The sequence below is a fragment of the Filicampus tigris genome, chromosome 13, assembly GCF_054856515.1.
Source record: "Filicampus tigris isolate MCC_2025a chromosome 13, RoL_Ftig_1.0, whole genome shotgun sequence".
Taxonomy (NCBI): Eukaryota; Metazoa; Chordata; class Actinopteri; order Syngnathiformes; family Syngnathidae; genus Filicampus; species Filicampus tigris.
This window is the reverse complement of record NC_141229.1, coordinates 17405410-17418195: the sequence shown is the minus strand read 5'-3', so window position 1 is coordinate 17418195 and position 12786 is coordinate 17405410. Positions and strand designations below refer to the sequence as shown.

The window sequence follows — 12786 nt, the reverse complement described above, 5'->3', positions numbered from 1 at the left end:
AGAACACTGGAAACACAACACGACATATTATGATATCACCATATCATGACTTTTACCATGGTTGGACTCATATTGTCAAATCAGGTTGTTGGGGAGGTGGGACTGGAAAACGTGTCAATTACAGGATATATTTACCGTAGCGGTGGAAACAATAAAAATAATGGAGGAAGAGGCGCCAGTTTTGGTTGTGGCAGTATTATGTGTTGGAATATAAGCAACTAAAAGAAGAAAAACGCCTGTGATGTCATTCCTGGGTGAAGGTTTGGGCTGTCCATTCTATAAGGAGAGCTTAAGGTAATGTTCATGGTACTTTTAATACCTCTAGCAAGCAGGCAACATAACGTTATGCAGCTAGCTATGTAGCTATGTTATGAGGTCATGATAATTGTCACATCTGACATCAAAAGTGCCGGGGTGCTGCTGCCATAAAACCTTCCAGTGTTGCTGAATTAAAACAATTCTGCAAGGAAGAACGGGCTGAAATGTCTCCACAGAGATGTGAAAGACTCATTTCCAGTAATAGAAAATGCTTGCTGCTGAAAGTGTCCCAACCAGTTATGAGTTCAGAGGGTAAGTACTTTTTTACACAGGACCAAGTGGCTTTGAATATATTTTTTCCTTTATAAATAAAATCAACATTTAAAAACTGCATTTTATGTTTACTAGGGTTATCTTTGTCCGCTATTTACATTTTTTGGGATGATCTTAACATTAAAATTGGGGAAACTATGCCAAAAAATAAGAATTTGAGAAGGGGTCGAATACTTTTTCAAAATACTGCACTTCTTATTTCCATAGCTGATTTATGTTATTTTTCAGAATTTGTCAGGATATCAGAGAGCTCGTTTTGTAGGAAAAAGGTTTGAATTTAATGTTGTAGGTTGTATTTTTATTTTGATGAATACCAAGCAAAAGGTGCTATAAGTATTGCAACAAATGTGAGCCATCTAATATTATTCAAAATACTCCAAGGATCGACAATTACAGCACATCTTTCAACTCATCAAAGCGTATACGTTTGGGGAAGGGTTTTGGTCTCAGACAAATGAGCCGTTGCTCACGAACTGCCGTCTCTCAGCAGGTCAAGGGTGGAGAGTCATTTCGGACGACATGTATATGTCGGAGCGTTCCCTCACATTACTCTGCGTCCCCTTGCTAAAAGAGGCTTCCGCTTTAGCGCCAATTTTCCACCGGCTTTCTGTAGACGATGGCTGTGTCCGAATGTGCACACTATTCCCAGTTTAGCTCACTATTAAGGGGTTACACCATTTTCTAGGGATGTTTGAATGTCCAGGGAGGATAATAGGGCATTCAAAGTTACCCACTATGCCCTTGGAAAAGTAGTGCGCATCGATGTTGACTCATCTGGTTAATATAGACCACAATGGATTGCGAGCAGGAAAACAACATGGATCAAGCGTGGATATCAAAGCGATACAGTAAATATGCGCCATAGAAATAATTAATTCATTTTATTTAATTGAAAATATGTTCAACAAAGGACATGAAATACAGTTTAAAATAAATATTTTTATTCACAATGAATAGTCGGGGATCTTAATACGCTGGTGCGTCATGACAGGTACGCTCACGTGATATGCAACAAGACACAAGTAGTGAGCTGGCTGACCAAATCGCCAAACAGTAGAGGGAACTACTATATAGTACTACATATCTGCGGCACGATATAGTAAATGAGGGGTAAGGGGACATTCAAACACAGCCATTGTTTGCGCTAGTGCTGGTGTTAGTGAATTTGACGTTGTTGATCAATAAGGCTCAATTGCTTAGAGGTGGCCAATTTCTCTGCCACTTACCTCATTTAAATACGCGCAAATACCACCAGCGCACCGAGACGCATTCTGCTTGGCATCGTAGTTAGTGACGCATTTCACCATCTGCGTGTGTTTTGCGAATTAGATGCAATGTTTGTTCCATTTTTACCTGCTAGCGCCACGCAAAAGCCACACAATCCTTTTGTGAATTCATAACTCGGTGTGGGGCAGTATTATGTAAAGTAGCCCAATTGTAACGTCAACATTTGGCCAGAATCTGAACAGCTTGAATGCGTACGGACACATTTTGGGGTTCTGTAACCTCAAGTTAAATGGGTGGGCACAAGTACGGCATTAATAATAATAATCTATAATTAACAAGTCAATTTTGCATGACACATTTATGACTGACAAGCAAAATAATGCTATTGAGAGTCTATTCATGACCTTACATTTCATAAGTCATACATGTCTGATACATAACTGCAATTAGTTCCTCTATAGTCAGAAATTCACTGAGATTGTGCTCAACCACAACTCATGATTTGCATTTAAAAGTTGCATTTTTTAAAAATTATTACTCTGTCCAAATTTAAACATTTAGTTATTTATGTATCTATTTATTTAGTTTATTTAAGATTTTCCTGGGCGGCACGGTGATCGACTGGTTAGCACGTCCGCCTCACAGTTCAGAGGTCGTGGGTTCGATCCCAGCTCCGGCCTCCCTGTGTGGAGTTTGCATGTTCTCCTTGTGCCTGCGTGGGTTTTCTCCGGGAACTCCGGTTTCCTCCCACATTCCAAAAACATGCATGGTAAGTTGATTGGACATTCTAAATTGCCCCTAGGTGTGATTGTGAGCGTTGTGGTTTGCTTGTCTCTGTGTGCCCTGCGATTGGCTGGCAACCAATTCAGGGTGTCCCCCGCCTACTGCCCGAAGACAGCTGGGATAGGCTCCGGCACGCCCGCGACCCTTGTGAGGAGAAATGGTATGGATAATGGATGGAGGGATTTTTCTTGTTGATTTTAGAAATTCACTTTCACAGTGAAACAAAGCACATTGTGAATGGATTTGTCTAGAGGGACGTGTAAGAACATACCAAAGCTAGATTTTAATTTGATTTTCCAAAAGGGCCAAAAATGAAAAAATGTCTGCAGATAATTTTAAATGTGTCGTAACAGGGCTCTAAAGTCCAGACTGTCCCTGAATGGTGGCCTTTTGTCACTAAAATTTGAGGCAGTGCAACTAAATTTGTCATCTACTCGTGACCAATAAGTTTGTTTTTAAATTCTTATTTGCTGCTGAACAACTTCTGCTCCACACTTCTGACGATGTGAGTCATGTGCGCTCCTAAAATTTCAGGTTAGAGGCCATAGTGCTCCTTGTAAATAAACATTAGTATGGAGCCCTGTGTAATGTCAATGCAAAGCAACCGGAATGCACAATACTCCTGGTGTACGTATTTTGCTTCGTTAGAAAAAAAACCTTGCTTCTTGCTTGAGAAATGCTCTAGCATTTGGTTAATTTAGGTTTTAACAGGTGAAAAGTGTCTACACAGTGAGCTTTGGCAGTAGGGGGCGCTGTATGTCTTTTACAATGGGTTAGACTCTTGACTGACTCTGCTTCCCGGGTACATAGCAGTGATGGCCATTAAACCCAACTTTTTACATAATAACCTTTTGTATTTGAGAGGAACAGCTGCATATGTCAAGTGTGCAAATAATTATGTGTGTGTGTGTGTGTGTGTGTGTGTTTGTGCGTGTCAGCCATTTGTACCGACACACATCTTCTGACTTTTCAAGACAACTGGATTTTTCCACTTCAAAGCCAAGCATATCACTTTGAAAGGCTTCAAATATATTCCTGCTAGCCTCTCCTATCCGCTGTCTGACCTCCATCTGTAAAGCCCCCCATGCCACACGCCTCCACTTTTGCAAAGCAGGCAATTTACCGTCAGCGTATTATAGTTCTAATAGATAACGCCTGTCCTTGAAAGCAGAATACAATGCAGAATTGGCAGTTAAATTGTTAATGAGAAAAATTAAAGACTTGAAATTAGAAGACTAGTAGAATACTTTTTTTGTAATATGTTGGGGCCTTCTACCTGAAACACTCACTTTAAAGGTTTTTTAAATTATTATTATTTGTTTTTTTCCCAAAGGCTGATGCAACATCCACACTTTAGGGCGTATGGACATAATAATCCACTGCAATCTTTCGATGTTCAACCCAACATCATCTGTCAAAAAACAGAATAATTATGTGGTCTCTAACCATTAAGACTGCCTGCAACAATAAATCTCATGACAGCAGCTTTGCTATTAACGTCTTTGATAAAGACATAAAGGGAACTGTTAAGAAGTAGATCTCTGCTGACAATTATTATTAATCTATGGCCCGAAGGTTATGAAACTGTTAGATGTTATTGATTAACATTGGAAGCTTTTAGGACAAGCAATGGAAATCCTGAAGCTATAACTAAATTTAAACTACTTCCTCTATTTTTGTGGAGACAATTACAAGCCATAATAGAAAATACACTACAGCTAATCTTTTCCACAAGCTTACAGAACAAGTCAAAAATAAAATTGCTGATGTACAGTTGTGGTTATTGTTATAAATAAACAATCATTTGAGCTGGTCACCTAAGTAACAATAGCCGGGAGTTTAAATTGCACCTAATATTGTGCTTTTTTTTTGTACAATCCAACCTGTAATGGCGCATCATAAAACACAATTATCATTGTATAAAAAAATTCAAATGTTGAAAAACATTTTGTCAAAGAAGCAATAACTAACTATTTATTGTGTGCCAAGGCATGTTTAAGGAAGCGTCTTGGGGCATGCCTCTAAATTAAATTACAGTGGAACAGAGCATGCATAAGTGTGCCCTTATAGGAGGACTCGTACTCTTCCTCACTCATCATATTCGTAACCACATTTGTTGTGCGTACAAAGTATACATTTTATTCTTTTTACACCTAATATTATATTTTTTTTGCCTTTGCATGAATGAAGTTTAGGATGTTACAAGATTAATGATTGTATAGCCTACAAAGGTTTTACACTTATATTGGCAACAGCCCCAGCTCACTAAGCAAGATCCATTAATGCACGAGTTTGGTATAGAAGAAACATGAAAGCCCTGTCCTGAAATCTATCAAACAAACGCTGTTGTTGATTTGCTAAGACAGAGAGTGTGATCTCTCAATCCTAAACAATGATTAATGTGTGCATGCAACCTACAACAAGCAGAACCACAGTCACAATGTATTTCAGCTGTTTATTGGACGGTACTAACAGTCAAAACACACAAATTAAAAATGAAAGCACTTGCAAGGAGCTTGGAGCAGACGGTCACACTGAACTAACCTTGTGGTAAACGTCCAACTGGAATGACTGTAGCTCACTTAGCCACGGCCATTAAAGGTACACACAAATTGTGTGTGAAACTTTTGGCTTCTTCATACTTTTTAAAATGAGTTTATTTCTTGAATTATTTTATTATATTCTATTTCGAGGTAGAACAACAATCTCTATTGTCATTGCACCTCCGGGTACAATAAAATTTGTGGAATGTCCTTTATCAGTGCAAAAGATAATTACACTGAAAACAAATATGCACACTCTTAAAATAAATAATACAAAGTAAATAATAAAAATATATAAATGATATTTTGTTGCTGTTGAGTATAATCCTTGCATTAGCAAACAACTACTTTTCCGGAAATATAAAAAATAAAACGCCACCTTGAGTTACCAAGCAAGCAAGTTCAATTGCAAATTTAATAAACCAAAAAAATGGCTGATTTATTACACTGTAATTGATCAGAATGTTGTGGCCAGGCAACTGACAGGAGAAGAAGGCTTAGAGTGTGTGTGTGTGTGTGTGTGTGTGTGTGCGTGTGTGGGTGTGTGTGTATATATATACACATATACATATATATATATATATATACATATATATATATATATATATATATATATATATATATATATATATATACATATACACACACACACACAGTATATATATACACATATACATATATATATATATATATACATATATATATATATATATATATATATATATATATATATATATATATATATATATATATACATATACACACACACACACACACCCCCACACGCCCACGCACACACACACACACACACACACACACACACACACACACACCCACACACAACAGTGAGAGCCAGAAAAGAGCCAGAGCTCGAAGGTCCCCCTGTACACTGCGGTCTCCTGTTTGGGAACATTCTAGCTGTCCTGTTAAAATCGCAGATGGGGAAAGGTACGTGGTTAAGTCCGAAAGTTGTGTGCTGACATTGCTACATGAGATGGGCGGCAGGTAGCAAGTCTAACATGCATGGCATCATCCGACTGTGAATGTTTCTTGGACGAGGGAGCAAAAACGTCAAACTTAAATAGCGCGATTTTCATATTGTAGCGTCTTCCAGGAACACGCCGTCAGACGTTGTTTAATTATCACGTTTTTATTAATCCAAGTACAACTGCTCGCGCTCTTCTTTCTCCGCTGCTTCACGCGCTTGCCATACGATGCATTCATGAACCTCGGAAATGTCACAACTCAGCAACACGCAAATCCGACCATAACACAGATAACCCAATTTGTTACAATATGCTGTTGAACATTCAAAGATTTCAATGCCTAAAAAGTGTATACAATTTTATAACGACTTTTTAAATTAAATTAATATAGTTAGCAATAATTGTAACTGTTATTGTATGCATTTTTTTCATCACAAAAAGTGTATATTACGTACTGTATTGACAACTTGGCTTTAACTTCAATACTTCGATGTGTCAAAGGCTGTTGCTGCTGAGTGTTTAAAGATTTCATTCATTCATTCATTCATTATCCATACCGCTTATCATCACAAGGGTCGCGGGCGTGCTGGAGCCTATCTCAGCTGTCTTCGGGCAGCAGACGGGGGGCACCCTGAATTGGTTGCCAGCCAATCACAGGGCACACAGAGACAAACATCCGCACTCCCAATCACACCTAGGGACAATTTAGAGAGTCCAATCAACTTACTATGAATGTTTTTGGAATGTGGGAGGAAACCCACGCAGGCACGGGGAGAACATGCAAACTCCACACAGGGAGGCCGGAGCCGGGATCGAACACACGACCTCTGAACTGTGAGGCGGACTAGCTAACCAGTCGACCACCGTGCCGCCCCTCAAATATACCAGTGTCTTAATAATTTACAAAATTAAGAGATCTTTATTGTTAGTGTATTTTTTATTTGGGTGTAATTTCTTAGAATATCACCCAAATGGTTGGCTTTTATTTATTTTTACGAAAAAAAAGTACAGTTTACTTGTCATCTTTTCAAAATAAACATATTTTTTTTAAAAAATCTGCTTTTTTTGTACTGAAAACATACCGAACCGAAGTTTCCAAAAAAACGAACCGAAACGTGATTAAGCGTACATTTCAGAGGTCGTGGGTTCGATCCCAGCTCCGGCCTCCCTGTGTGGAGTTTGCATGTTCTCCCCGTGCCTGCGTGGGTTTCCTGCGGGTACTCCGGTTTCCTCCCACACTCCAAAAACATGCATGATAAGTTGATTGGACTCTCCAAATTGCCCCTAGGTGTGATTGTGAGTGCGGATGTTTGTCTCTGTGTGCCCTGCGATTGGCTCGCAACCAATTCAGGGTGTCACCCTGCCTACTGCCCCAAGACAGCTGGGATAGGCTCCAGCACGCCCGCGACCCTTGTGAGGATAAGCGGTATGGATAATGAATGAATGAATGAATGAATATATATATATATATATATATATATATATATATATATATATATATATATATATATATATATATATATATATATATATATATCATATTTAATAGATGAATAGATTCTCAAGCTATTTTTAACACTTTACATTGATGAATAATTTGCCAAAATAACAGATCACATGGGGCCATTAATATTAATTTTAATTTAATTAATATTAATAATGATTTGTAAAACAAAAAAAAAATTGAAAAGATTTCTGCCAGAGAGCAATGCACATTATTCTATTTTGGTTATTGCAGTGTTATTTTATGGTGTGTTTTTTAATATTACAATACAGTGCATTTTTTTTAAATTTAAAACTGAACCCCCCAAAAATGTGGTGTTTTTTGTGGAGGTGGAACAGATTAATTGCAATTCAATTCATGAGGAATTTTGATTTGATTTAGTTACGAATTTGCTCATGGAAAAAATTGCAAGTCAAGGTAACACTGAATTTTCACTTTTGACTTTGTTTATTCTTTTATGAGCTTTTATGAGCATGCAACAACCAAGTAAAATGAATGAGGAAAGAATAAGACGTATTTTACAGGAATGACAATTAAACCCATACGGTGCTTCCTGGCGGACTAATATTCATCTGACTACAAATATAAAGAAGTATATAATGTTGCTCAAAGACACATTCAACCATAGCCAGTAATCTTTAGGTAAATTATAGGACTGGGTTTACTTACCTGACTAAGTCAGTCATGCAAGAACCAACCACTATAACGTCAAAGGCCTCTTCAGTCATGACCTGATAAGACACACTTGTGTTATGGTCATAACTATTTCAAGCACATCAAATGTTCCATTTGTGTATAATAAAATGCTGTATTATCGATAACACATTCAGGATTTTTTAAATTTCGATCCAACTGTCCTTTTTGTTGTTTTCTTTTTCGTGGACTTCTGGGGGATATTTCAGGTAAAAACAGCAAACTAGTATCTCAGCAGCCTCCAAACCTAAAGTGGTTGATAGTTTATTTCCTACATTTGCAAGAGCATGGACGAGACAACGAATAAGGTAAAAATAGAACCTTCTTCATTGGCTGAGATCCAGTCATATTGGTGGTGTATGAGTGCGTGAGTGTGCGTGTATATGTGGGGGTGAGTGGGTGTGTGCGGGGCTGTGTGTGTGTGTGGGGGGGGGGGGGGGGGGGATTCAATACTAGACAACGTGAACATACCACAGCCAAGCAAAGTCTTTAATTAATTCAATCCTCAGCTTGTATCAGAGCTAATGCTAGTGTGTTAATCTCTTCAAATCTCTTCCTCGGCAGTGGAGGACTTGGAAAGCCTGGCCGCTGGCTGTAGGATGCTTTACTTCTCTCTTTTCCCCACACATATTGTCTTTCTTCCACATGCAAGCAAAGTAAATGTTACAAGCAGCCAGTGATTCTACTGCAGGAGAATATCCTCAGATATTCATTGTTCAATCATTAAACAAAAAAAAGAAATATTTGCTGAATTATATACTCATCAGTCAAAGCTGACCAGCTTCATCTAAAATGCATAAGGTTTCACTCATCCGCCGGCAAAACTGCATCTCTGCCAAATGAATAAATTAAAACAAACAATACAAACATTTTGGGAATAGTATTAGAATCACCAAAGATTTTGTAGATTACTCGAGTTACAAATTATTTGAAAATATTTACATTAATCAAGAATGAAAATCAAAACAAGACAGTCTTTGTTATTTTTTGCCCACGTCTTATTTGGCATTATAATAACATTACATGCTTTATAATTTTCTCTTTGTCTTTTATTTTCTTTCTGTCTAATTTTATGCCATCGTATCATAGGTTCACAACTCCCTGTTGACTAAAAATGGAACATCGGAGCCAAAAACTGCTCAAAGCTTTACATATAAAGTCAATTTTGAATCTCATGTATATAGCTTGGTTTTGTGTGCAATAAATGTGCATAAAAAAGGCTCTACATTACCTTAAGGTAATAACAAAATAAATACTATAATCAGTAAAACATTATTAGAATAAATTCACTAGCCACAATGGAATTCCAAACATAATAGGAAAGCTGTTGTCAAGAGGATTTCGGAAAGAACAAGTCCAACATGTAGAAGGCACACTACTCTAACGCAGTAACAATACAAAGAGTTTTTTTCTTCATTTGTTTTCGTATTAAACATACAACTTGTACCTTCATGCTTTGCAGTATTGAGTGATACAATACTGCATGGAAGCTATTTTAACAACAAACGAAGAATTAGGGTGACAAAAACTTATGTTTTGGTTATGAATATTGTCCTTCAAATTACACATATCATTTTATGTTCACTCTTGTGAAATTAAAACGGCATGTCATCTGATATTGTGATTTTATCATCGTTCACTTAAAACATCCACTCATCATTGTAAAGTTTTTTGCCTAACTTATAACGAGATCTGCTGGAATAGAACATCATCTGAGTTCCGATTAAGTGGACCATGCATGCAATCATATATGGTAAATAAAAGGTAAAATGCGTCATGCAACGTAAGTACCAGTAGTGATGTTTCAACTTTATAAATATTATGGATACTGTGTAGTTAAAACAATGACAATAATAGTTCAATCAGCCAATAAACATGTTTACCTTTTCTGATTTCAAAATGAAGCAGGGCGAAGTACATCTCTCCGTCAGCGCTTATTGACAGATACTATGAGGAAACCAATGCCTGAGTGTTATTATTTGATATCTAACAAGCGCAACAATTTCAAGGGATGTAGACAAGTATTTAAAACACTTAATCTCGCTAATTATGAGAATTAAGAATTTATATCACTGTATACATTTGTATATCGTAATTATATTATACATTTTTAAACAGGCTTTATGATTGACCACTAAGCAGGGACCTTCAAAAGGACCCAAACAACATGTACCCGGAAGTAATGGAGTATGAAGTAGACGCTGAAGTCGAAATTTAAGTTATTTAATTTCCAGCCTTCCCAGGTATTAAAATTTACACAGTATACGATTTAAATTAACAGCAATTAATGTGTATTATATATCGTTTAAAGGTTCATGATTTAAAAAAACCGTATTGACGAATAATGCTTTGAATTCTTCAAAGATAGAAGATATAAGATAAGCGCTTGTCTCTGAAACTGCCCCCCCTTCTCGGTCTTCTTTTTTTTTCGTTCTTTAAAAAATAATTAATTGTTCAGGAAAATATCAGAATGGTTATCTTAAATCTTAGCCGTATTGTCTATTTCTTTGCTAACAGATTCAGCGTTCATAACTTGATATGTGACCAGATCGAGACAGTGAGTGCCTGGTGTGCAATCATGATCACACAAGTTAAATCCGTGGCAGCAATGCACGAATAAACGTGGTCATGTAGCTCTCACAAATCTTGTCTGGGCACTACACGTAAACTCAAATCAAACACGCCCTATAATTTTTTCTTCTTCTTGTTTTCAGATTTGCCAGGGTAGATAAAATGAACAACATGTCCCCAGAGGTTGCACTGCACAGGATTTCGCCGGAGTTGCGACCGTTGCTGTCCAGTGTAGTGCGGAATGGCCGGGTAGGATTGGACTCCACAAATTGCCTCCGAGTCACAGACCTCAAAACTGGGTGAGGTTGCTAGTCTTGCACATAGGTCTGATCATAATGATAATTCAGGTTACAATGGTTTCTGAAGCACACATCGATGTGTGCATTTTTTACTTGTGTTCAAGTACATGCTGCTGTTTCCAGGTTAGACCTCCCATGTCTTTTTTGTTGTTGGTGGTTTTATTTTAGTAGAATTATGCTGTCAATAGTTTTCTGAAATTTAGGTCCATGAAAACACGATGCCTCGTGCAATTGCTGCTGATTAGTTGTCACTACATCCATGATGTGAATATCGTGTTCTATCACAAGTAAACTTTTCATATTAGGAAAACTAGCCTCAAATACGTTGAGTTTCATAACATGCTTCAACATCTTGTTGAAGGTAGACATAAGTGTGAATAGAATCAGTATTAATGCTGGGTTAGTAGGTATAAAGGGAAAAATCACACCACCATAACATCATCAGGCTAACTGTTAATACAAGATAAAAATATAGTTTCAAATCTGACCGATTCAGTCATTAATCACATTTAAGTTGGACGCACACTCGTTTTTGTCAAAAGTGTGTTTGTGTGTTTTGTTTCAGTTGCTCACTTTCCTTTTAACTTTTTAATTATCTTCCATTTTCAGATGTACATCTTTGACCCCAGGTCCTTGCTGCGATCGCTTCAAACTTCACATTCCCTATGCTGGCGAAACCCTCAAATGTATGTGAGAAAACTGACCATACTTCAGAGCTGAGTTTTTGTAATGCATTGTGTCATGCATGAGAGTACTTACATTTCCAGTCATATCAGCAACATTGTATGGGCAAATCTTTTGGCATTGGACTAATTAGTTCTTTAACGTTTTCGCTACAAGGCACAATCAGTATTGGTATTTCAGTTGTGCGCCACGCGGTAAATACTTTATGTCTGAGAGTAATTGCACGCACATTTATGACTGCAGTCAAGGTCAAGAGAAACTCAGCTGGAAAAAAGATAACAGGAGCTTAATTTTGCCTTATAAACAACCACAACCATTTCGAGAAATCTGCTCACTGTCCAGTGATACTGAGTCATAAAATCTTATTTAAGGTGTTTAATGTTTTTAAGCCCATCTAGTGGAAAATGTAAAGGGACGCAAGAGGAAGCAGATGTTTAGCTATCAATGTTTGGGTTAAGATTACTGTTAGTAACAATATGACAGATGGCCACCATCTTTATGGAATTCTCTAAAACACATGGAATGAGCACTTTAAACAGCTCTGAAATTGTTAATAACAAATAAGTTAGTAAAATAATCATTAACTAAAGTACACAACCTATTCTACTGCCGACACTGTTCTTCTAACGCGTAATGTTCTATTTGCGCTATTCAAGAGGAGTTTTAAGGGCATGTGCCACTTTTTGAAACGTTGCGGTAGCGGTGGGCGATATAACGATGTCAGATCGTTAAGTGATTCAACGTGTTCACGATCTCATAAAGCCGGAAGATCGTTTGATCGTCTACATGTCACATTCCATGCAGTTTAGCTCGACGGCGGCGCAAAGCCCAACTGACGTGTATACCCGACCAACCAATCACAGCACGCACAGTGCACCGTACGTGACACTCTCCGCCTCCCTGTT

The 12786-nt window shown here is 37.5% G+C and overlaps 2 protein-coding genes across 2 annotated transcripts in view; one reads left to right on the top strand and one right to left on the bottom strand.

Annotated features, from left to right (window-relative positions):
- The window catches only part of rbks (ribokinase), a 43761-nt gene extending 33491 nt beyond the window's left edge, over positions 1-10270 (bottom strand). The window contains exons 1-2 of the mRNA XM_086050219.1: positions 10211-10270; positions 8304-8365 (exon numbers count right to left, since the gene is read on the bottom strand). Of these exons, the coding sequence (XP_085906345.1) occupies positions 8304-8362 (59 nt within the window). The 5' untranslated portion in view covers positions 8363-8365; positions 10211-10270. The remainder of the gene's footprint in view (positions 1-8303; positions 8366-10210) is intronic.
- Positions 10271-10475: 205 nt separating this feature from the next.
- Positions 10476-12786, top strand: part of babam2 (BRISC and BRCA1 A complex member 2) — a 91487-nt gene continuing 89176 nt past the window's right edge. The window contains exons 1-3 of the mRNA XM_086050415.1: positions 10476-10570; positions 11042-11197; positions 11807-11883. Coding sequence (XP_085906541.1) covers positions 11061-11197; positions 11807-11883 — 214 coding nt within the window. The 5' untranslated portion in view covers positions 10476-10570; positions 11042-11060. The remainder of the gene's footprint in view (positions 10571-11041; positions 11198-11806; positions 11884-12786) is intronic.